Genomic DNA, 24740 nt, shown 5'->3' with positions numbered 1-24740 from the left:
TTTAACAAACAATAGTACGGTCCTCTAATTCACCAATCACAATGAACAAAATAATAATTAAAAAATCAGAAAAAGAAAAAACAAAAGAAAAATCATAAAATAAGCTCCAAATTAAACTAAATAACCCAAAATTAATATACATGTAAACCTCTTTGTTAAGATCGAAAATTCTGTCGAAGCTACAGATAACTGGCAATAAAGCAATATATGATATATATATATCTTACTATTTTTCCATGTTGGGTAAAACTATGGGGGCATCGTTTCCTTTGATTTCTGTTACTTCTCCATCTATCCATGCAACCTCTGAATCCTCAACCCACACATGTGAGCTGATGACGATGTTAACAGGAGTTCCCTGAATCAAGCAAAGATCCAAAGTGCTTTTATTTTATTCTTTCATATTCATACATAAAAAAGGTTGATCCATGAATCGAAAATGATGTACAGAATTCAAAAATAAAATCCAACAATGCAACTTACCATGATTGAAAAAGCTATACGAAGATCATCGAAATTGGAATTCAAGCAAGGTAGAAGAAGATATGAGTATTGCTTTTAGAAGAAAAGGAGTGTTGTTATGAGATGAGAAGTGATTTTGAGGAATGATGGTGTGGTGGATTGTTGGGAATGTAAAATGAAAAAGAATGTTTAAGAGACATTTGAAAACTAAGGGAAAATGCAGGTGAAGATAACTCAAAAGCAAAAGACATAGATATATAGGATCCATGTTCTATCCTAATGGGCCCTGAATAAGAAGGAAATTAAATAATAATTTCTAATATTGACAATGAGGTCGAATAATAATCTCCTTCGACGATGAGGTCGAATTTCCACTGCCCGACTTTCACCTCAGTTAGAGCCATCTATAGCACTCCCATCTCCTTTGTCATTGACTCAGTTTTTGGAGCGGATAATAAGGCCTTTGATGACAAGCCCTCATTTCCACTGGAAGAAAAAAGGATTATGCACCATGATAACAATTTAGTGTGAACAACATACCACAAAAGAGAGGTGGTGTTCGAAGAGCTCACCGTGAATTGCTACTTTTAATATCGTTGTCTCTTCGACCATTAGACGCCTGAACATAAACATTTTTTTTTAATATTACATGAGTGGAGAATTGCACCAAAGGGATGTCTACTAAACAACCAAGCACAAACCTACACCGAATTGGCAAATAATTAAATTTCAAACTTTAATCTTCCTCTCCTATTCTAAAAATGATTAAGAACATCAATAGATAACTATACATTAAAATGACTCCAAAATTAAGATCTTACATGTCCCCCGCCCTAGCATGTTCGACAATATCATGGCGAAGGTTAACATCCAATGATCAAGGAAGGGAACCCGTGGTTATCTCTTTTGAGGTCTCTTGCATTCTGACCCTCTGAACAGGTAGCATTCACGCAAATATTGGCTACAACACAAAACAATCAATATTATTAAAATATAAAATCAAGAAGAACCGGCAGTCCAATTCAAATTAACAAATAGAAATAACACATTTGTGTACTTAAATTGTTGATCTACATTCTTTAAAAGGCTTCAACAATGAAACACTCGAAAATCTCTTGGAGAACCTCTGGTCTAACCATGCTGGTTCGAGTAACAACCCGTCACTGAAACTAATTTCCCGATGATGTCATCAACTCCCTCAATCTGCAAATAAAGGGAACAAAAAGTAGTGTAAATTACCATTTTTGGCAATGAATAAAGAAAATTCCCATTCCAGTAAATTGTTCATTATAATTCATAATAAATACCTATGATCTCGCCATTCAAAATCAAACGATATTTGACTTTAAAAGTTACAATATAACTGATTTATTATGTAGAGAAGGATATACTTTTTAGGGGAAAAAATGATATTGACATTGAAATTTTTTTTTTTTTTTGAGGGCTCTGTATGGTTGCACCAAAAACAATAATTTTTTTCAAGGCTCTAAGTTGAAATGTATCTATCGACAACTGAGCACCTCCCATGTTGCAAGTTGCAGTCAATTTGCACCCACCATATGGGCATTGTTCCTAAGGCTCAACAACTTTTTCATTTTTCATTGCTTGGAGTGGAAGGTTTCTAACTTAAGAAGAAATAACTTTCTTAGCCCAACAATAAGATTTCTCTAATAGAATCTAGGTAGGCGTTTGGATAGGACTCCTTGGCTACTTCTGACTCTTGCGGGAAGTTAGAAATCGTTTGGATGCGTTTGGATGAACAACTTCTTCGAAGAGTTACTCCGCGCAAGAGCAAGAAATTACTCTTTGTGAAGAAGTCGAGAAAATTTATTTCTCAAAACTCGTCTTGCGGGGAGTCAAAATCTAATGGTTCGTTTTACCAAAATACCCTTAACTTTATTAATTTTCTATGAAAATATTCATAATTCATTTGCCATTAAATCAAACGAAAGAAACATTTATTAATATTAATTTTTTTTTTTAATTTTGAGTATAATGGATTTAAACACATTATATTAATATTAATATTAAAATATTATATTCTATTATATTAATATTTATTATATTATATTATATTAATATTTATAGTTAAAATGTCAAAAACAATATAATTTAAAGGCATATTATGACACTAAAAGACAGTCTATCAATTTTTTTTTTTAATTTTGAGTATAATGGATTTAAACACATTATATTAATATTAATATTTAAAATATTATATTATATTAATATTTATTATATTATATTATATTATATTAATATTTATAGTTAAAATGTCAAAAATAGTATAGTTTGAAGGCATATTATGACACTAAAAGACAGTCTGTCAATTTTATTTTTTTTATTATGTCAAACAGTCTGTCAATTTTTTTTAAAATTTTGAGTATAATGGATTTAAACATATTATATTAATATTTAATATTTAAAATATTATATTATATTATATATTTATTTATTATATTTATATTTTATTATATTATATTAATATTTATAGTTAAAATGTCAAAAACAGTATAATTTGAAAGCATATTATGACACTAAAAGATAAAAAACAGTAAATAGTATAATATAAAGGTATTCTGGTCATTTTTCTAGAAGTCATGAGAAGTCAATATGGTTCCCAAACAGACTTCCAGCACAAAAATACTTCTACCAGTACTTCACAAAGTTGATTGCCAAACGCTCTTTCTACACAGAATTACTTTTCCAGCTCCTCCATAGAGTACTTCAGCTCCTGTTCTTTGGAAGAGTAATTCTGCTCCTGATATCCAAACAGGCCAGTTTCTATCAATTAATAAAAACTAATTTTTTTTATATATAAGGATTATTAGGAATATCATATAAACAATATTTCATCTAAAAAAATATTTTGCAGCTCAATCATAATTATTCAGACTCAATCATGGTAGCTCAGATTTCACAATATAGGATTAAGAGACTGTTAAGGAGAAAATGTTTAAAGAGTGGTAATGTTAAGAAAAATGAAATTAGATTGATTGCAGCATCCTCTAACTAATCCCCTCATTGAGCATCCAGTTACCAACATCCACCACCTTGGCAGCTCCTTAAATGTGAGGAATTTGATAACAAATCAACAAAGCAATTGTTTGAGAGATCGACAACTTGGCCTCGAAAACATATTTGAACTCAAGACGAGGGGGCAAGTAGGCATTGTTCTTGTGACTCTTTCCTTTGATTAACAAATTGAAAAAGAATTAAAAAAATATGTTCGTAGCTTTTATAGAAAAACACAAGATCCATTTTTCTGTTACAAAGCCATAGCCAAGTGTGAGCTTATATGTATGTTTGAGCCAACCCTTTGATTGACTCATGGGTCATATGGAACCCATAAAAATGGGGAACTAACAATTAGATTGACATATAAAGACCTTACCCAAAACCATGAGCAGCAATTAGACTGGCATATGAAGACTTGTAACTGTTATATTACTAACACAAGCACATACCAACCAAAAAAAAAAAGGAAATAAAAGGATAGATCATCTTCAAGTACATGATATTGAAAATTAGTAAATTTACTTAAACACAAATACAAACCATGGAAAGGGCGGTCCATCAAACAAATAATATCTCAGTAGCTTTTACATTACAAATATTACAAAGGAATCATTCCCGATGATTTTTTCCCTGATGATGCAAAAGAAAATGCATGCACTAAAATCATTGTAATAACTTCCCAATATTACCAGGCAGAAGTGACAAAGCCAAATCCAATAGCTGGGCCTTGCAATTGCAATGAACCAAAGAAATTCAAATACCAAAGAAAATAGTCATAAAGCCAATAACTGACTACATAAGAAACTGAACTACATATCAAACAGACCAGAAAATTATAAACACTAACACAAAATGAACCCCACCTTGCAAGCACTATTGAGCTTTCATTTGGTGAAGAGTCAATCAGCATAGAATTGGAGTTTCTAGGCTGCTCTGCTTTAATAGTCTCTTGAGTCACCCTCAAGAGCCTCTGCATTGTATCTGTGAAAAACCTCTTGACTACGGCCTTATCGGCTATTGAAGCAAACTCACCGAGCAGGATAATTGGTTTAGATGCTGCACAAAACATACTTACTGGATTATTTCAACAATGACTTCTATCTCTTTATCTATACGTATTCTCAAAATTAGTGATTTGCATTATGTGATTATCTTTTATAATAGCGTTTTTGTTTCATGATAAACTAAACAAGTCTAAGACCCATCAAATGAATCTCAGTCCTCAATCTGCTGATGTTATTTGGAACTGTACTCTCTTACTACATGTGTTAGTTGTAAGAGCCAACAACAAGAACTAACTTCCTTAGTTTGTTTTGTTGTTACATCAATTAGTTCTAAGAACTAACTTTATGTTAGTTTGTTCTGTTGCTGTTACCAATTATATTATAAATATAGCTCATCCTCATCATCTGTTATTGCTAGTTGTCAGTACACGGAGATCATACCAGACACATGCAATGCTACCCATGGAAATTAAAAGCCTGGATCTCAAAATTTTCCATGTTAGACATTTCCTTACTCTTTGCCTTTGCCATTCATCCCACCTGTTTGACCTTGTGCAAGTCAACTATATGGTTTTGTGTCTCCACCTCTACCTGTTTTCTATCGTTCACTCCTTCCTAGGTTGCTTTGGTTCAATGGGATTGGCACCTCGAAGTATGAATCTTCCTCCATCAACAGGGAATGCACCCCGGTCTGTATTAGATCAATCATTTTCCACTCCCAACACAAGTGTGTAGCCATCTTTTAATGAATGTCCATATAGGCAAGCCGATCTAATTACACAAGTTCTGCCAACCCAGATTCCCTCTTTTCTTTTTCACCAAGAAGCACCACCCCTAGAAGGTTCCACAAGTCTGAATTTAAGGAAACAAATGCAACAACTTGTAGTAACATACAACAAAATCATCACAAAGCACAAGAAAAATAAAACAACGCAACATGCATTCCCACTAACCCTGCAGGGCTAGCATCCCTTGGTGGATGTTGAGGTGTCAAATGGTATTGACTGCTAGTCACCACCGAGTCACAACCTAAAATTGCTTGTTACATGCTTAATCTTCCAAATCATTAAATTGATTTGTAGCACTCTTTCATATTGAAAAAAGAAATTGTTAATAGAAATCTAGGATCCATCAATCATAGAAATTTGTTCCAAATAACAGCCCATTGACAGCCCAAATAACAGCCTTGCATATTCCATTAATCAAATTGTAGAACTTGTAAAGAAATGCCACACGACAAGCTCATTTTTAACTATGTATATTTTGCTCACAACAAATAACAATAAGAACATAAACAGCCCAATAAAAAATAAAAAAATTGCATTCAACCTTCATTACACAGCTTGTCAATCTCCAATCTTATAGGCTCAGTTAATATATTTCCTACACGTAAGGTTCACAAATTTCATCAGTATTCTGGTAGTAAATTAAAATAAATATCTTCAAGAAGTTTTTTTAAATAAAACTAATTAAGCCACTGCTTATTTCGATCCACATACCTCAGATTTGTCATCATGAAAGGCTCCAATCTTGAATCTTCTTTTCCACCTGAAAATACATTTCAAAAGAGTAGCTGCCAAAGAAACTCCAGTACTAATGCTCAAGTCAAGAAGTGGAATTATGATTTCTAAATTGGAAATTGAACAAATAATTAAGTACCTAAAATATGCTTAAACATACCTATTTATATTTTATAGACTTTCGGCCCTCATCCTTAATGAGACCAAACATTCAAGTGATTTTTTCACCTATTACTTCATTATATTAGTAGCTAGCTGCAGACCATTCTAATCATAAGGTTGCAATCACAGATTTTACAAAAGGAAATTTTAATTTAAACGGTTGAAACTCAAATCAAATGAGTTTAACTCAAACTATTTCAATCTTTAGTGGATTAATGGAAGAACAAAAGTCCTAACAATATCAAAACACTCACATCTATAAAATCTTTGGGATCTATAATCAAATGTTTATTTGTTCTTAGATTTTTCTTCATGAAGCAAAATAAACACATTTGAAAAATAAAAAATCAAAACTAATATATTTTGTGAAATTGGGAACCCTAGATTTCATCTTCAACAATTTGAACAGGGTTATGGATCTACCAACAAGAGAGAGAGAGAGAGAGAGAGAAGAGAGATAGACTCACATTAAAAATCAACAGAGAAATTTCAAGAGGTTAATGGCTTCTTCTTCACTCCATCGTTCAAATGTTGAGAGATCGAGAGATAACTTCGACAAATCAGAGAGAGAGAGAGAGAGTGATCAAATACAGAGAGAGATCGAGGGTGAGATGAGATCGAGGGAGACGAAGAGATGAGATAGAGAAATATCGATCGAGAGCGACACACAAAGTGAGAGAGAGAGTTGCAATTGCAGTAGAATGAGTTTAATGGGAGAAAAATCATGAAATTCGTGGTCCAGTGACCGCGGATTTTGAGTCATAAAATTCGTCGGGCCATGCCTAACAAATTTTTTGTCAAATTTTGTGATTTTCACATAGTGACGAATCCAAACAATTTTATTATTAAGATCCATTAATGCAGTAAATCTTTTTGGTGAACCTGCATACCAAAAATCAGTTTGATTTGTGATGTACATTCATTGATTATAGCATTGTTTTAAGAATGATTTCTAATCATTGGATTTAAAATCTTTTTCAAGAGTTTAGATTTAATGAATACAAGTTATAAAATACTATGATTTTTGGTATGTAGGTTCACCAAGGAGTGGCCACATATCCATACTGTTTGTGGGGCTCAAAAAAGAACCCACGTGCCATAAAATGAGGTGCACCTGATCTTGGTTAGGTATGGCACACCGTACTGTATCCTTACTCCCTAACGACACACTAGCTATTTTTTTAATACACATGGCGCTACATCATTGGCTCATCAGCTAGCAGATATCTTTCTCAACAGCAAATCTCAGTTCCCTTTCGAAAGAACAAAAAAGTTCCGGCACTTTAATTGTCGTTTATTTTAATTAAAAAAATCACAACTTTTTTTATTTAAAAAATTTGGCGCTTTAAGTGCCATTTTTTATATTTTATTATTAAATTAAAAAACGCCACTTAAAGTGCCGATTTCAGTTTTTTTTTTTTTGTAAATTCACAAAAAATGATATTTTTCTGATAAATAATTATTAAATTGGTTTTTTTTTTTATAATTCCCCCATTAATCTAGATTTTTATTATTTGTTTGTTTCTTTCTTAAAATTTCTTGAATGTTTGCTCATTAATTTATTTTTTTAATTTTCGTTTTTAATCTTAAAATATTATTTTTTTTTATTTTCAAAAAAATTTTAATTTGTTTAAGTTTAAAACAAATTAAATTTTTTGTTAGACAAGTCATTTAAAAATTTTAATTTGTGTAAGATCTTTAGGATTTTTGAATTTCGAAGTTGTTTGAGATTTCTTAACTTTTAATGTTCATATATTATGTTTAAATCTTAATGTTTATTTTTTTATTGAAGTTTCAATTTTCAAGCATAAATGAAATTGTGTCGAAAGAAATTATCATTTTGCCCTTGCAGAATGACTGTCAAATTGTGGTTACATTTTTTGGGGTTTCAATGTGTCTCAAGATCATTTTTAGTGACGATTTTGTTAAAAATGTTGGTTTCGGGTTTTTCGATATCAAATGTGGATGTGATCTAACAAAGGGTATTTTTGTAATTTTTTGGAAGTTTGATGAATTTTTTGGAAGGGCCACTCGAGTCTAGAATTGTCCCTTCATGTGTTTCAAAACGTTTTCCAAGGCGTATCAAGATTTTTAAGTGAAAAGTTTGGTGTGGTCCTAGAATGATGATTTCTATATCTAGAAATTGTGTTTTCCTATCATAGCATGGTCTCTATGAGTAGTAGTTCAAGTGTCGATAGTGTTTGGTTTAACGGATTTTAAGATTTTGTGGAATGCAAATTTAAGCATGCATAATTTCTATGATGTTGAATGTTGTTAAAACAATCGGAGAAGCTTGAATAAGATTTGGAAATACGAGAATAAATCAGAAAAGAATTTTAAATCTTTGAAATGGATTGACTTGGCTTGGCATCACATCTACCAGCAAACTCACCCAACTACTTAAAACATGGACCGATTCAACATGTTCCTAAACAAAAATTCATAACTCACTCAATTTACAATCAATTTTGAGGGATCATTTGTTGAAGACGAGATGTTTTTTTTTAAAATGGGGAAACGTGTTACTACAGATTACCAGAATGGGGATTTTTGTGACTTGGGTCCGATTAAATGAATCATGTTCTTCCATTCAATTATATTTAAATCCATAAATGAATAAACATTCACAAATTAGATTCAAGTAATTAAATTATCCATCAACTAACTAGCTATTTGGTCACAAAACAAAGACCGCGACGAAATTGTGAACTTAGGATGAAATTTGTAGCATTAAGCAAACACACCTATGTGTGTGTGTGTGTGTGTGTGTGTGTGTGTGTTCTGTGTGATAAATTTGGGGGTCTAACTCAAAATCAATTGGCGATGAGTGGAGAGGCCCAAGAGCTTATAAGGAGAGAGACAAAGCAATTTGTGTCTGTGGGACTAAACTCATCAGTGAGAGAAAGGGAGAAAGAAAGAGACCCAACCTAGAATAGTTAGGCTAGAGTCTGGATCTGCAACCCTCAAAGTGTAGTCTATCAAGCTCATGATTCTAAAGCCCATAAAATCAAAGCCAGGCTAGAGGAAAAGTATCAAATGGAAGGCTAACCAAAAATAATCGGGGCTAGGACCTTGATCTTGAGCTCGTAAATGTATGGAGCGCGATCAAAATTCTCAAACCCATAAAATTTGGGGACAATGACTATGAATGACTATTTATTGAGAATTTGTACCGAATAGTCCTCTAATAAACAATACGGACCATTTAAGTCTCATTTAATAAAATATTAACCTATTAAAGATCTTTTGAAGATTCTTTTAAGAAAAATACCGACTTATTTTTAAGTCAAATTGCTAGATTTTGAGTTGAATCAAATCGATGAAAATTCAAGTTAGTTTTAAAATTATATTTTAATTATTGAAAATTATTTATATATCTTAATAAATCTGACATACATAGATCAAATCAGTTTTATGTTGATGATGACCGTACTCATCTCCATCATTATTTTTGTTGTAGTCATCATCATCATCTATGTGAGTTAAAGATTACGAGTTTCGAGAAGAGAAAACAAGGATTTTTCTTTTCATTTATATCTTTTTTTTATTATTTTATAAGAGATCATGACCATAATCAAGGGGTTTTTCATTAATTTAAAAGCATAGGAGTGCCTAAAATATTCTCAAATAAACAATTTCTTTAAACCTCTAAAATTGTTGAACGGGTAGCTACGATATCTTTCTTCAAAAATATTTTTTGACTAATATTTGATAAAAAGAGTACTTAAGAGTCCATATTTTTTAGAAAGATCTTTTTTGGTACATATTTTAAAAAATAGGTATTTGCGGTCATTGTCCCTAAAATTCAGACGGGCTTGGTTCATTTATCGATTTCCATTATAAAGGTGTACATTATTCTTATTTCTAAATAAACATATCTATTTTATGACCATTTTAGATCTCCAAGTCTAGAAATCAACTGCACCAAATGGTCCAAACCACTATTATTTGAATGGTCGATATTAATATTTTGTTAAGTTATTGGATTGATTATAAGGGAAGATGGAAGAGTTCTAAATATCACTGGTCTATATGTCCTGAACTACAAGAAGCTCAAAGTGTAGTGAAATTGGAAATAATATAAGACATGCCAAAGTGTTGAAGTATGGTTCAAAAATCAATTAGGCTTGATCCAAGTGTGTGTATTGTTAGGTCGGTTCAAAGTAATTTGAATTACGCATGTAACTTATGTAAGTGGCCCACTTATGTGGTGTTTCTAAAAATGATTTTGTTATTTTGTTGTAAGAAGTCTAACTTCAGATCTAAATCTTTTCTAAAGAAGAGAATAGAGAAAAAAAAAACCCAAGAGATGAGAGGTTGAGTGGTTTGGTAAGATTAAGATGTAAAAAAAGGTGAATCTAAGTGATAAAGGGAGTCCTTGTATAGATTTGCCCCATTTTCTTCATAGTGAAATTTAGTTCCAATGCTTATACCTCTATAGACGTAACATTTGGGTGAACCACATAAAATCTCGTGTTGTGGGTATCGTGTCCTTACTTTTTCTTTGTGTTGCTGTTTATCTTCTTTGCATTTGCTACTATTAGTTAGGTTATCCTTCATTGCCATTATCAAACAAGGTCTTGGAAAGTATAGCATATAAAGTGTTTGGTTAAGTACCCAATAGGTGTTTAACTAAATTTCTAAGTGAGTTTCACAAGACTGTTCACATATACAACAAGTGGTATCAAAGCCTACGTTATCTACGATGTTTGCAATGATGAAAAAAAATACAACGATGATCGAAAGTTTCAATGGGGTAAATTTGAGATGAAATCATTTGATGAAAAATCAAACTTTACGTTATGGCAAAGGAAAATGAAGAATATTCTTATCCAACAAGGATTTCATAATTGCATTTGAGGCACTGAAGTGAAGTCGGAAAGCATGTCCAAAGAGACATAAGAGGAATTGGATTTAAAGGTTATTAGTTCCACTGAGTTGCATATTTCCGATGAAGTCATTATAACGTCATGGAAGAAAAGACCATAAAAGGAACATAGGATAAGCTTGAGAAGCTTTGCATGGGATTGCTAGACTATATTCATTTCAATATGTGAGGCCCCGCACTTACTAAATCAAAAGGTGGAGCTCGGTACTTTATCACTTTCATAGATGATTTTTCAAAAAAAAATTTGGTCTACTTTATGAAGGAGAAATCCGATGTCTTTGTCAAATTTGTGGAATGAAAGACCAAGGTAAAAAAATCAAATGAAAAGAAAAATCAAATACTTGAGAAGCAACATGGGGGTGAGTATAAAGATGGCAAGTTTTTGAAGTTTTGTAAAGAAGAAGGCATCATAAGGCATTTCACTGTGAAGAAAAATTCTCAACAAAATGGCACGGCTAAGAAGATGAATAAAACTCTAATGGAAAGAGAGAGAGAGAGAGATGCATGAGGCTACATGCAGGGTTGCCCGAATCATTTTGGATGAAATCGGTTAACCATGCTTGTTATTTGGTTAATCGATCACCATCTAAGCTACTTGAATTTAAATGTGCCAAAGAGGTATGAACAGACAAAAAAATTGACTACTCTACATTGAAGGTGTTCAAATGCAAGGCATATGTTCTCATTCCTAGTAATGAGAGTAATAAGTTCCACTCAAAGTCACTCGAGTATATCTTCGTTGCATTTAAGAAGGGAGTGAAGGGATTAAAGCTTTAGGATCTGATAAACAAGAATAAAAAACTTAGTAGAAATGTAATCTTTGATGAAGGGTCCATGGCAAAAGGATAATTCAAGAAAAATGATGGTGATAAATCAGTTCTTGATGACAAGGTAGTTGTTACCGAAATTCCTATTAGCACGAAGAAGACTACATGGGAAGAATCTCAAATTCAATTTGAAGAGGATAGCACATCCGGTGGGGATGAACAACAACAAAAGAAGGTTATAATGAGCCTTCTAGCATAACACAAGAAAGGTCAAGAAAAACTATCATACCACCTCAAAGGTATGGATGGGAAGATGAAGTACATTTTGCACTAGTGACAAGTGAAGGAATTCTCACCAAACCCGTTACAAGGGACACATTTAAGCATTGCTTAAACGTACTTAATCACATTGCTTGTTGAGATTGGAGGGCACCTACCCACTTGAGATGCATGAAGATGAGAGGTTTCTCATCGAGGTAAAGGTGTTATAAACACATTGAGGTCCCAACATTTTCAAGGGTCAAAGAGTTTTTCGCCAAGGTAGAGATTGTTGTAGTATGGCTCAAAAATCAAGTAGACTTGTTCCAAGTGTGTATATTGTTAGGTCGGTCCAAGGTAATTTGATTTGGGTTTGTAACTTATGTAAGTGGTCCACTTATGTGGTGCTTTTAAAAAGCGTTTTATTTTTTTGTTATAAGAGATATAACTTCAAGTCTAAATCTTTTCTAGAGAAAAGAGTAGAGAAAGAAATAAACCCAAAAGAGGAGAGGTTGAGAAGTTTGACAAGATTGAGATCTAGAAGAAGGTGAATCTAAGTGATAAAGTGAATTCTTGTATCGATTTGCCCCGTTTTCTTCATAATGACATCGAGCTCTAATAATCATACCTCCATGGACGTAGTCTTTGGGTGAACCACGTAAAATTTCGTGTTGTGGATATTGTGTTCTTACTCTTTTCTTTATGTGGTTGTTTATCTTTATTTGTGGATATTGTCATTATCAAACAAGGTCTTGGAAGGTGTAGCATATAAGATGTTTGGTTAAGTACCCAATAGGTGTTTGCCCAAATTACTAAGTGAGCTTCACAAGAGTGTTCACATACACAACACAAAGTTCATCGTGGACTAATGGTCCTTGAACTCCATTCGATAAGTTTGCAGTAGATCAACTCCTTGATCCTAACCCATCAATTCTTTTATGGTATGACCACATGGTGTTCCAGTTTTGATTAATTTGATGTTTTTGTGCAAAAAGACTTTAATGATTAATCCATTCATCCACTCTCTGAAGGAAACAACTCCATTTCAATGCTATTACGAATCAGACTCAATTGCCTCATTTTACCTGACTAGATTTACCAATTTTAGACCCTCTTTGAGGTCTCTAAATTCTACCTCTTTTATTAGTTAGGTATACATAATCGTTAATACGAGAGCACTTTAATGAAAAGATAAGATTTGTGAGGAGGGGTAGGTTAAAGAATCGAGATCATAATCATGGAATCATAGCAGATGCACGACCATGGCAGTGACATTATAAAAATACAAGCAATATATATATATATATATATATGTCATGTTTGGCACCCTACTATTTACCCAACATTTTGCCTACGTGTTTTGTCCTACATGGATTAGAAGTTTTGGAATGAGCGTCGGCTCGTCCATACATACTTAACAATACAAAATTATAAAAATTGATAATCATGAATTTCTATGATAGTAAAAAGAATGTAACATAAAGGAAAATTTTACAATGAGGGTTGTGAGGGCACTTGCGAAAGAATTTTCAAAGTCTATGAAATAGTGAGCAATTATGATAGATTTTAGTGGCAGATAAAAAAATTGATACTATTGCCCCAAAAAAAAAAATAATAATAATTTCTACTCTTGATTGCCTCCACAAAGGCAAAATCATGGTTCAGCCCTGCATATTAGGATGTACATAGGGAAAGGAGGATTTTAGTTTGTGGACTATAGTCAATTTCTGGATTAAGATCACACTTCAAATTAAGTATCAAAAACTTTTTCCCAAGTGCTACTTGGATTCCCAAACAACATATTTTTTTTATGCAAAATATTGGTGATCTCGAGGTATCATTGGTTATATAAAAAAATAATACTCTTGACACCCATGATGAAAGACCACGATATCATTTAATAGAAAGGGAAACTTTCACGAACATTATCAACTTTTGATGAAATTTCCATTCCTACTCATTTTAATTCCCAAAATGTGAAGTGTGAGATTGTAGATTTTTCAAAGTGACAGTCTTGTAGATATAAAATAACGAGATTGCTAACATATTTTTTTGCAAAGTGACAATCTCATTAGTTATAAAAGTGATCATCTCGTAGATTTGCTACTTTTTATATATCAACAATCTCACTATTTTATATCTGAGAGATTGTCATTTTGAAAAATCTGTGATCTCATTCTTCATGTTTTTAATTAATTAAAATGAATACTGAGTCAGAATCGAAATTCCGTTATCATTATATTCTTATATAATTATATATTAAGAAAAAAACAAGAAACTGATCAAGCGTGTACAGTGCCGACTAAAGCTCTTGAAGAGCGAGAGAGATTCAATTATAAGGCAATTACATGAGGATATTTCTCAGCTCCTCAAGTAAGGGCAAGAGATGAGCGCGTTTCCTCTGGTAAGCTCTAGTTTGATGTTGAAACTACCTAATTACTGTGTTTTATATTCATGAATTTTAGTTGGTTTATACAATTGGAATTTATTATGAGAGCCAGTATTACTAATTCTTGAATGATTCACAATCTTTAGAAAAATAGAGGAAAACAACCCTATCAGTTAGTTATGGAAACTTAGTTTGTTCAATCTAGATTTTTGTTATTCTTTATTTAAGTTATAGAAATAGGATTCATACTTTGGACCCCAATGTACAGGTTCGGGCATAAATTACAATAGCGCATGTAATCGTTGATGCTAGATTATTTCTAAAAATCAAGTTTTTGTACACCAAGTTTGATAGTTCTCAGTATTTGAAAGGTCCATCAATAAAACTGTTGTAGAAGATTAAATCCTAAGATTTCGTATTATTAGCTGTTTGTGTTGAGCAGCTTACCAAGGATCAAAGCACAAAGGTTGCTTATGATTTACTTGACCAGTTTTGTGAATTTATCATCGTCAACCTACCTTATATTCGTAGACACAGATACAACTCTTGCATTTAGTCCTTCCAACTGAAATTGATTTCTAGTTTCTTGTAAATTGGATTATGAAGCCCATCCTTTCTATGTACTCTTCAAAGTAGAATATATAGTTTAAAACTTTGTAAATTTATTATTTGAGTTTTTCTTATGTGGGATGTCTGCTGACATTATTGTTTTGCCGTTGTAGGGATTGCCCTAATGACATTAGTGACGTAGTGTCAAGTTTGTTATTTGCTTCCGCAAGATTTGGTGATCTGCCCGAGCTGAACAAGTTATGGAAGCTGTTCGGAGAGCGGTACGGGCACAAATTTGCAACAGGTGTGCCGTTGAATTGTTACCTGGGAATCTTGTGAACCGTTAGGTAGTCAATTTTTTAAATGCCTTTTTTGCTTATAGACCAATTCCCAATTAAGTTGTTTTGTTATGTTACTTTTGGTTGTTACTTTGAGTTCTTATATACAACCCATAAACTCTTTAACACAGATCATTGAGAAGATCTGTGTGAAGTCGGTATCTGATGATGTGAAACTTGGATTGATGAAAGAAATAGCTAGGAATAACAATCTTCAACTGGGACCTACACATACTCAGGTGGGTTTGTACCACAAATTCTATTAAAAGGTTTTTTTTATTGTTATTCTGGAATTAGTTGACAGTTTCGATATTACCACTAATTCTGTGGAGCTTCTTAACTCTAACCCGATCCATAAAAGTTCGATTGAAACAGAGAAGGACACACATAAGATGGAAAAAGCAAGAGGAGCAGCATCAGAAAGTTCGTACCAATTTTCGGAGAGAACTATTATTTATCTTGATGACATAGAAGAGTTTCAGCCCATTATGAAAGAAGATGTTAGTGACAAGGATCAAAGACTCTTTATGTTCAAATCAACCGTCCCACCTCCAACAAGTAGTTGTGCAGTTAGTTACATTGAAGATCACACAGAGTCTTGTAAATCATCGGATGGAAAAACAAGCTCCAAGAGAGCTAACAAGAGAAGGAAGCAAGCAAGGAAAAGGTTGAAGAGGAGATGTGTGTTTGTGGAGGATCAAATGAACAGTTCTTCCACGTTACTAACTTTGAGCATGAATGATGTTGAATGTGCATTGTACTATGGTGAGTCGAGGGATTCTTCACCAGATGGAGAAGGAAGCCCAAGTTCTTCATTCACCAGCCATAGAAACAAGTTTACAGTACCCAAAAGATCGTATTATGGCTGCTTGGAAATGGGGAAAAATAGTATGTCTCATAAGTGCAAATATAATCAGAGGAGAATGTACGGTAGTTGCAACTTCAACCAAGATGTGGGTGTCAATTGCTGCTTGGAGCACCCATGTTATTTCCTTATGAGTGACGACAAGGATGATAGGGAAAGTCCATCTCCAACTCGAAGTAATAGAACTCCTACGTTAGTCAAGTTCTCATATCATGATTTTCAACGACGCTGCCATTTTCAATGTTCCTCATGTGATGAAGCATTAAGCACTACTCTAACTACCAATAAACATTGTAAGTGGACAGCAAACAAGGCCAAGGGCGTCAACATGAGAGACCCGGAAATGGGTCGTCCTCAAAAACCCAAGAGGGAAGACTACAAAGTAAGTGTTGTACATGCTTTTATGCCCTCTCAAAGTCATCGGAAAAGTAAGCAAAGCAAAGTGAAAGAAGTAGAAGTAATTGATTTTCAGGCCATCTGTGCTTCTTCTCATGGCTTGTGCTCAAGAATGTTGAGCCATGGACACAGACACATGCACGACCACCTTATTTGAGCGCAGTGACAATGCCACTCATACGGCCTAGAGTTGAACCTACCGATCAAATATTAAGGTCTACTTCTTTTTAGTTTCAGAGCTCCACTTCGTCTTCCTGCTCCCACATACCGCCTAAGCTTCCGAACTATGATGACTTGGCAGCCAGATTCAGTGCCCTCAAGAAAGAGTATATGCAAAGTAGCACGAGTGGTAGTGGAAAATTATGAAAAAATGTATGAGACTTTCTGAAATCTTATGGGATACTGCACCGTGTATATATAATCAATGAAGGAAATAGAGGAGAGGAAATATGCCACACGGGCTTCTCATTCAATTAGCAGATATAAATACAAAAAATTGTAACTAATCCCTAAAGATAAGTGTACAGCCGTAACAGATCCCTACAGATAAGTGTACAGTTGTAACTTAAAATACAAATTCAAAAACAAAATAAACTAAAGCAGTTACAACAATTTATGAGAATGAATCGGAAGACTTGACTTCTCTAATATGCCCCCTCAAGATTGGGGTCCGGTGAGGAGACCAATCTTGGATTTAAGTGAAAGAAACCGAGACTTGGGAAGCGATTTTGTAAGGGCATTAGCAAGCTGATCATTACTTGAAACATGAGAAACACGTAAAGCACCATTTTGAACTTGCTCACGAATAAAGTGAAAATCAATGGCAACATGCTTCATCCTGGAGTGAAAAATTGGGTTTGAGCACAAGTTGGTTGCCCCGATATTGTCACAATAAATCACAGGAGATTGAGGAAGAACAACTCCAAGTTCTATCAAAAGTGAACTAACCCAATTAAGCTCTGCAGCTGTGGCAGCTACTGACCTATATTCAACTTCCGTAGAGGATCTAGCAACTGTTCTTTGCTTCTTTGAACTCCATGAGATAGGATTACGACCAATGTAAACAACATAGGCACTAGTAGACATGAAATCATCCTTGTTTCCAGCCCAGTCAGAATCGAAAAAGGCATGTAATGAGAGTGGTGAATCATGGTAAAGCTGAATGCCATCACGAGAGGAACCACACAGATAACGCAGGAGACGTTTCACAAGAATCCAATGTTCTGTAGTCGGCTGATGCATGTATTGAGAAAGCTTGTTAACAGCAAAGGCAATGTCTAGCCGTGTGATCAGTAAGTATTGTAAGCTGCCAACAATTGTTTTATACTCTGTGGGATCCTTGAGAAGAGAACATGAGTGCAATGTAATGGGAGGACTGGTAGGTAATAGAGTATGTATTGGTTTAGCATCCATCATTTTTGTGCGAGTAAGAAAATCAATAATATAACGTTGTTGAGAAAGCAGGATACCGTGATCATTTGGTATAACTTCCACTCCAAGAAAATATGATAATTGTCCCAAATCTTTTAGAGAAAACTGGTGAAAAAGCAAATGCATAAACTTCTGAACCATAGTATCATCATTACCAGTAAGAATAATGTCATCCACATAAACTAGAAGATAGAGAAGGGTACCACCAGTGTTTAAAACAAAAAGAGATGTATCGGCATGAGAATTGTGAAAACCCGAAGCAATAAGAAATTTGCAAAGCTCATGGTACCATGCTCGTGGAACTTGTTTAAGCCCATAAATTGTTTTCCGAAGCTTGCAAACATGAGTTGGATTATCTAAATCAACAAAACCTGGAGGTTGGGACATATAAACATCTTCAGAGAGATGATCTTGCAAAAAGGCATTATTTACATCCAATTGTCGTAGAGACCAACCACGACTCACAACAAGGCTAAGTACTAGACGGATTGTAGTAGGCTTCACCACAGGACTAAATGTGTTTGGTTGGTTGTCAGGTGAAGGTACAGAGGTGGTTGATTGGATTTCAGGTGAAGGCATAGAGATGGTTGGTTGGATAGGAGAGTCATGTGGTATGTGTGGCGTGGTGCTGGTAGTAGGGAACGAAGCATCACATGATGGTTGTCCTTGAGGTTGAACTGCAGATGGTGTGTTGAGAGATAGATTACTCAGGTCGACAGTGACATGATGAGAAACATACATTCTAGATGTGGGAGGATGATAGCACAGATAAGCACTTTGAGTAAAAGAATAACCTAGAAAAATACAAGGCTTGGAACGAGACTCAAGTTTGTGAGATGAATAAGGACGTAACCATGGGTAGCACAAACAACCAAAAATTCTAAGTTTGGAGTAGTTTGGGGAGAGCCAAAAAAAATTTCATAAGGAGATGATAGATTTAGTGTGAGAGTGGGCATACGATTTATTAGGTAAACAACAGTGGCAAAAGCATGAGTCCAAAACGTTAAAGGAAGTGATGCATGAGAGAGGAGAGTAAGACATGTTTCCGATTCATTCTCATAAATTGTTGTAACTGCTTTAGTTTATTTTGTTTTTGAATTTGTATTTTAAGTTACAACTGTACACTTATCTGTGGGAATCTGTTACAGCTGTACGCTTATCTTTAGGGATCAGTTACAACAATTTATGAGAATGAATCGGAAGACTTGACTTCTCTAATAGTATATAATGAGTCAAGTTGTGGTACTGGTATCTTTTCTTTCGTAGTTTATGTTTTATTTATTGTGCTGTAGAGGTCTCCATTGAATTACTTCTTGTAATGCAATTTATAAGTTTTCTCTCCTATTGCCACTTATGATATTATCCCATTAGTCGTTGGATTTTGTAGTTCATCTCACCTGTTGTTTTGGTGTCTATTGGCATATTAATCAATTTTGGTTACTTGAATTTAAGTTTTTTTTCCCTTGCGTGTGTGTATGTGTGTAGGTTCAAAGTAGGGTCTTGATCCAAAACCAAGTGTGTGTGTCTGTGAAAGAGGGAGAGAGAGAGAGAGAGAGACTTCAAAGTTCAAACATCAATCAAAGATGTAGAGTCAACAGATTAGGATCGCAGCTTCCCAAGTAGCCTTCAAGGAGGCATTGAAATATAGAGAAACAAATCGACTTCTTTATTTAGGACACAAGTGATAGATATACGAGGAAACATGCCCTTGCCACGTCAACCGCATACCCAACCGCGTGCATTCATCACGACTCAGACATAAGAGAGAATAAATGGGCATATTTCCCTAGACAAATATGGAAGAAAACAGAGGAGAAGTTTGGCTTGGTAAGCTTCAACTAGTCCTCAACCTTGAACAGATCAACATGAACCCCTCCCACAACTATCTCTCCCATTCGAGGCACCAATGTCACAACCAATTTATCCGAAGCTTCGGCCTCAATATCTTCCACCAAACAAGTTATACCCAACTCAAGACACACCTTGGGCCCCACCTTGTGTTTCTTACTGTGTGAGTGTGGGACTTTTACAAAGCTACCAGCCAATTCACCTTTGTCCGGACCAACTTGACCGTCTCTCGTCGCTTTTGTGACATAAACATCAAATCTTGCAGCATTCCCTTCTGTAACCTTGATGCCATCAATGAGAAGAACCTCTTTGGCTTCTTCTTTCTCAGCCTGACTTCGAGATGTCTTAGGCCTCGAAACAATAACTCGAATAGTCTTGGTGAGAGATATCGGCTTTGATCCAAATTCAGAAACTGAGACATCGGGTTGTGCCGATTTATCGGCACTTTTCTTTGTGGCAGACTTCACTTTCTTGCATCTTCCACCCATGTCCTTCCATGGAATATCCTCTGGACTGTAGGAGAATCGAAGTTGTTCCGTTTTGAGGCAGTCCTTCACCTATATGGTATTGAATAAATGCATAAGTTGTTCCGTTTTTAGGCAATCCTTTTTTTTTTTATAAGCAGCCATTCATTTATAAAAGAAGACAAGTCAGTCGAGATGACCAACCTAGCAAGATCTTACAATAAGGAATTACTCACAAGGAATACAACAAATCCCATCCCAATTAAAAATAAAATCCTCGAAGAAAACTCCCCTAAAATGCCCAATTTAAATTTTTATAATACTCTTATGTGAAATATTATTTTATTAGGTTATAATTTATTAAAACCAAAAATATCCAATGTCGAATGTTCTTCATTCCTTATCTTAAAAATGATGTAGTTACCATATTCAAACCCGGTCCATGCAGGCCCGAGCCCAGTCCATGCTGGGCCTTGCCCATGGGATTAAAGAACAGAGGCTTCCTAAGGATTCAGAAATTTTCGTAGGGATCCATTTGGTTCATCTGAAATACCATCCCATCTTCAACAATTTTTTTGATGGAGTTATGCCTTGGTCTTTTGAATGACATTGTAAAACCAAAAATAAAATATTTTTGTGGGGGCTCAAATAAGGTTTGACACGGCATGTGGAAAATCAGGTTTCCTAGTTATCAATATTGATCATAGATCCATTTTTCTAGGGAACCCCAAAGAATATTCTTTCAAGTCATGTCAGCTATTTGTTGGATAGAGAATCTCAACTGCTATTTGAGACTAATATCTTTCAAAAAGATATTAAATTAATGAGAGAAGTATTGAAGAAAAGACTTTTCCAACCTCAAGTATTGTGTCCAAGAACATTGAACATAGACTGGGAGGAAAAGAATAGGTTTCCAATTGATAATGATTTTCTTGGGATTCATGTAACAAGAATCCCTATGAATAACTTTCCATCTCAATCATACGTTAGAATCTCTGTATCAAACCGCCTTAGAGGCTAAATAAAATTTCTAAAAAAAATATCCAATGTCGAATGTTCTTCATTCCTTATCTTAAAAATGATGTAGTTACCATATTCAAACCCGGTCCATGCAGGCCCGAGCCCAGTCCATGCTGGGCCTTGCCCATGGGATTAAAGAACAGAGGCTTCCTAAGGATTCAGAAATTTTCGTAGGGATCCATTTGGTTTATCTGAAATACCATCCCATCTTCAACAATTTTTTTGATGGAGTTATGCCTTGGTCTTTTGAATGACATTGTAAAACCAAAAATAAAATATTTTTGTGGGGGCTCAAATAAGGTTTGACACGGCATGTGGAAAATCAGGTTTCCTAGTTATCAATATTGATCATAGATCCATTTTTCTAGGGAACCCCAAAGAATATTCTTTCAAAGTCATGTCAGCTATTTGTTGGATAGAGAATCTCAACTGCTATTTGAGACTAATATCTTTCAAAAAGATATTAAATTAATGAGAGAAGTATTGAAGAAAAGACTTTTCCAACCCCAAGTATTGTGTCCAAGAACATTGAACATAGACTGGGAGGAAAAGAATAGGTTGACATTCTTGGGATTCATGTAACGAGAATCCCTTATGAATAACTTTCCATCTCAATCATACGTTAGATTCTCTGTATGGAACCCCGTTGGAGGTTAAATAATTTTGCTAAAAACAAAACAAAATGGAAAATACAATCATCACGTTTGAGATACTATCATATAAGTCAGGGTGCAATTTATTTCGGTCTAAAGTGAAATTAGAACCGAAGTAATATACGTCGATTCCACTAAATAAAAATCAGAATTGAACTAAATTTCATTGGAATCAAATCAACCTAAATCAAATTAAAATTGGTTTGGTTCGGTTCGATTTTATGGATTGTCAATATTTTATAAATTATAAATAATATATTTTAATAAAAAATAAACATATAATAAACATAAAAAATCATTAATTTATCCATAAAAACACTAATTTATGTCCTAACTCATAAAATAATTCATAATAATTATTATATACATATATATTTATTTATTGTATAAGGGTTATGTTCTCAATTTGGTTCGATTCTATACAAATTTGATCCGAGAGTCGAACCAAATTGATTAATTATCCATTTTCGTAATTCAAAATCGAACCGCAACTTGTTCCAAACCATTCCAAAGCTATCGGTTCGTTTCGGTTCTCGATTTGAACTAGACCAAGTTGCACCCCTAATACAAATTTCTAAATGAAATGAATGCCTAGAAAACTTCATTAATCCCTAGGAAATCTTTTTTCCCCCTCATTTGAGGTTAAAGAAAGTTTAAAATTCTATATCCAACGTAAGAGAAATTCTCCGTAACAAAACTAATTTTCCAACAAACCCAACGTAATCCTGAGAAAGTCTGTATTTCTAGGTAGATTATCATTGGATTGGGTTGGGTTCGAATAAGATTGGTAGGTATCAGATCCTATAAGCAATGTATTAGATCTAGACCAAATCCAACTTTGACGGATCACTATTTTTTTTCTATCCAATCCAAATCAATTTGATTCTTTCATAAAAGCATATATAAAATACACTATAATTATATTTAAAGAAAATTAATAATATAAATATACATTAGTTATGTATTTAATCAAATTGCGATTCAAAATAATAAATTATCAAATTGAGATCTTATTAGAACCCAAATCCTTGATTCAAACTTGGAATTATCTGATCAGGCCTCAAATCTAATTCAATCTATTTATACCCCTAATGGGGAATGGCTTAATTTCTGGTCCAATCTCATATAAATAAATAAAAGATTATTTAACAAAACATGCGTTTACATCATTCATTTTAATTTCAAAATCGGTAATTTACAATTTTCAGAATTAAAATATTTTACGAAAACAATCAATTTGCTAAATACCCCTATTTAAGTATATGATATAAATAAATTAAAATAAATGGAGAGAGAGAGAGAGAGACAAACCTTGACCTTAACCACTTGGCGGTTCTCATCGTAGAAGATAAAGGAAGATTCGAGCCAATCAGGATCCTTGAATTCAGGCTTGTACCCTCTAAAGCTACTGTAAAGATCCCACATTCGATCCACATTAGCATGTTGAGCATAGAACAATGCATCACGTGCCACAGTAACGAAATTGCCCATATCATAATAAGGCGAAGTGGGTGACCCCGTCCATTGATGGATCACATTATGTAAATTCTCCAAAGTTCCTGCAGCAATGGTTGTAGCTGTTTCTCCAGCCCTCAAAGGTTTCCCCATAAAAAGCGAGGGATTTGACGATGATTCCTTGTACATTTTTTCCAATTGGCACAAATTATGCGTGATCACCTCTTCGATTTCGGCTGGAGTCGATGGGTTTGGATCATTGAGAGCATACTTGTAATCGAACAAAGCCGAATAATGATTCTTGTCCCGATTATCGTTGTATAAAGGGGATGATTCATCCAAATATATCTTCGGCATATACATGCCATCGGGGGCGTCCCAATTCCAATAAGGAATCGCGAACGTTGGATCATCGATGAGTTTCCCGAGTATCTTCTCCCAGAAGTGTAGGTAGTATCGATGCCATGGGAAGAAAAGCCAACTTCCATGTAATTGGAGAAGAACCGGTGGGTTGGTACCGACTTGATCGAAAGCACCATTACAATAGGTGCAATGGATGGTGGCTTGTTGGTAGAAGTTCCATGGATCATCAGACGGAAGAGCCTTCATTTTGGCTACGGCCTCGTTGAATTTGTCGATCTCTCCCTTGGATAATTTGTGAGCCGGTTTTCTTACACGTAATGGCTCCTTTTGAGATGGTGGTACGAAATCTACAATGTTGGCCGTGCTATAAGGCGGACAACAGCTGACTGGCTCCTTTGTCACAGCATCCTCGGCCATGTGACATGTCGATAAGTCAGGTGGTTGGATTGGTGCACCCATGGCTGACATACTTTGGGTGGCACTATAACCATATAGACCACCCAAGCCAAGTAGGACATTTCTTCTATCGGTTACATATTTGTTTTCTTCTTCTTTCCTTTGTTTGTTAAGATCACAAGATGTATGAGCTATGCGTTTGGTGAAGACATGACGGGGAGTACTATGAGTCTTTTTTGTCCTCCGTAGAGGGTTGGCTGAGGGGATGATATTGGTGGTGGTGGTGACCAAGGAAGAGAGAGACATTGTTTTGTGTACTATGTGGGTTATATGATGTTAGGGAAAGAGGGTTATATATAGACTATAGTCTATAGAGGAAGGAAGGGTTAAGGTCTTAGGGGCCTCTTTCATTTTACTTTTCTTTTTTCAAATATCTAATAAAGAGGAGCCATATTTGATTGGACTTTTCAAGTCTCATCAAACAGACGGTTGAA

General features: G+C 34.4%; 1 protein-coding gene and 1 long non-coding RNA gene across 12 annotated transcripts; both read right to left on the bottom strand.

Moving 5' to 3' along the window:
* Window positions 1-89: 89 nt before the first annotated feature.
* On the bottom strand, window positions 90-7023 carry LOC147411326 (uncharacterized). Of its 11 annotated transcripts, none has more exons than XR_015179784.1 (8): window positions 6634-7023; window positions 5984-6232; window positions 5814-5867; window positions 4344-4536; window positions 1284-1665; window positions 1035-1081; window positions 484-948; window positions 90-358 (listed from the first exon to the last, which is right to left on the bottom strand). It is a non-coding gene; the product is annotated as an uncharacterized LOC147411326 (long non-coding RNA). The 11 variants fall into 11 exon arrangements; XR_015179790.1 differs by lacking the exon at window positions 6634-7023 and having other exon boundaries at window positions 1284-1423; window positions 1510-1665; window positions 5984-6623; XR_015179787.1 differs by lacking the exon at window positions 6634-7023 and having other exon boundaries at window positions 1284-1423; window positions 1520-1665; window positions 5984-6623.
* Window positions 7024-19692: 12669 nt separating this feature from the next.
* On the bottom strand, window positions 19693-24594 carry LOC147411325 (polyphenol oxidase, chloroplastic-like). Its single transcript, XM_086447357.1, has 2 exons — window positions 23344-24594; window positions 19693-20452 (listed from the first exon to the last, which is right to left on the bottom strand). Exons 1-2 carry the CDS (start codon window positions 24550-24552, stop codon window positions 19886-19888), a joined length of 1776 nt encoding a protein of 591 aa, XP_086303483.1. The 5' UTR covers window positions 24553-24594; the 3' UTR covers window positions 19693-19885.
* Window positions 24595-24740: the final 146 nt, after the last annotated feature.

Source organism: Akebia trifoliata, chromosome 1 (assembly GCF_017979445.1).
Source record: "Akebia trifoliata isolate Shusen 1 chromosome 1, ASM1797944v1, whole genome shotgun sequence".
Taxonomy (NCBI): Eukaryota; Viridiplantae; Streptophyta; class Magnoliopsida; order Ranunculales; family Lardizabalaceae; genus Akebia; species Akebia trifoliata.
This window is presented reverse-complemented; position numbering and strand designations above follow the sequence as displayed.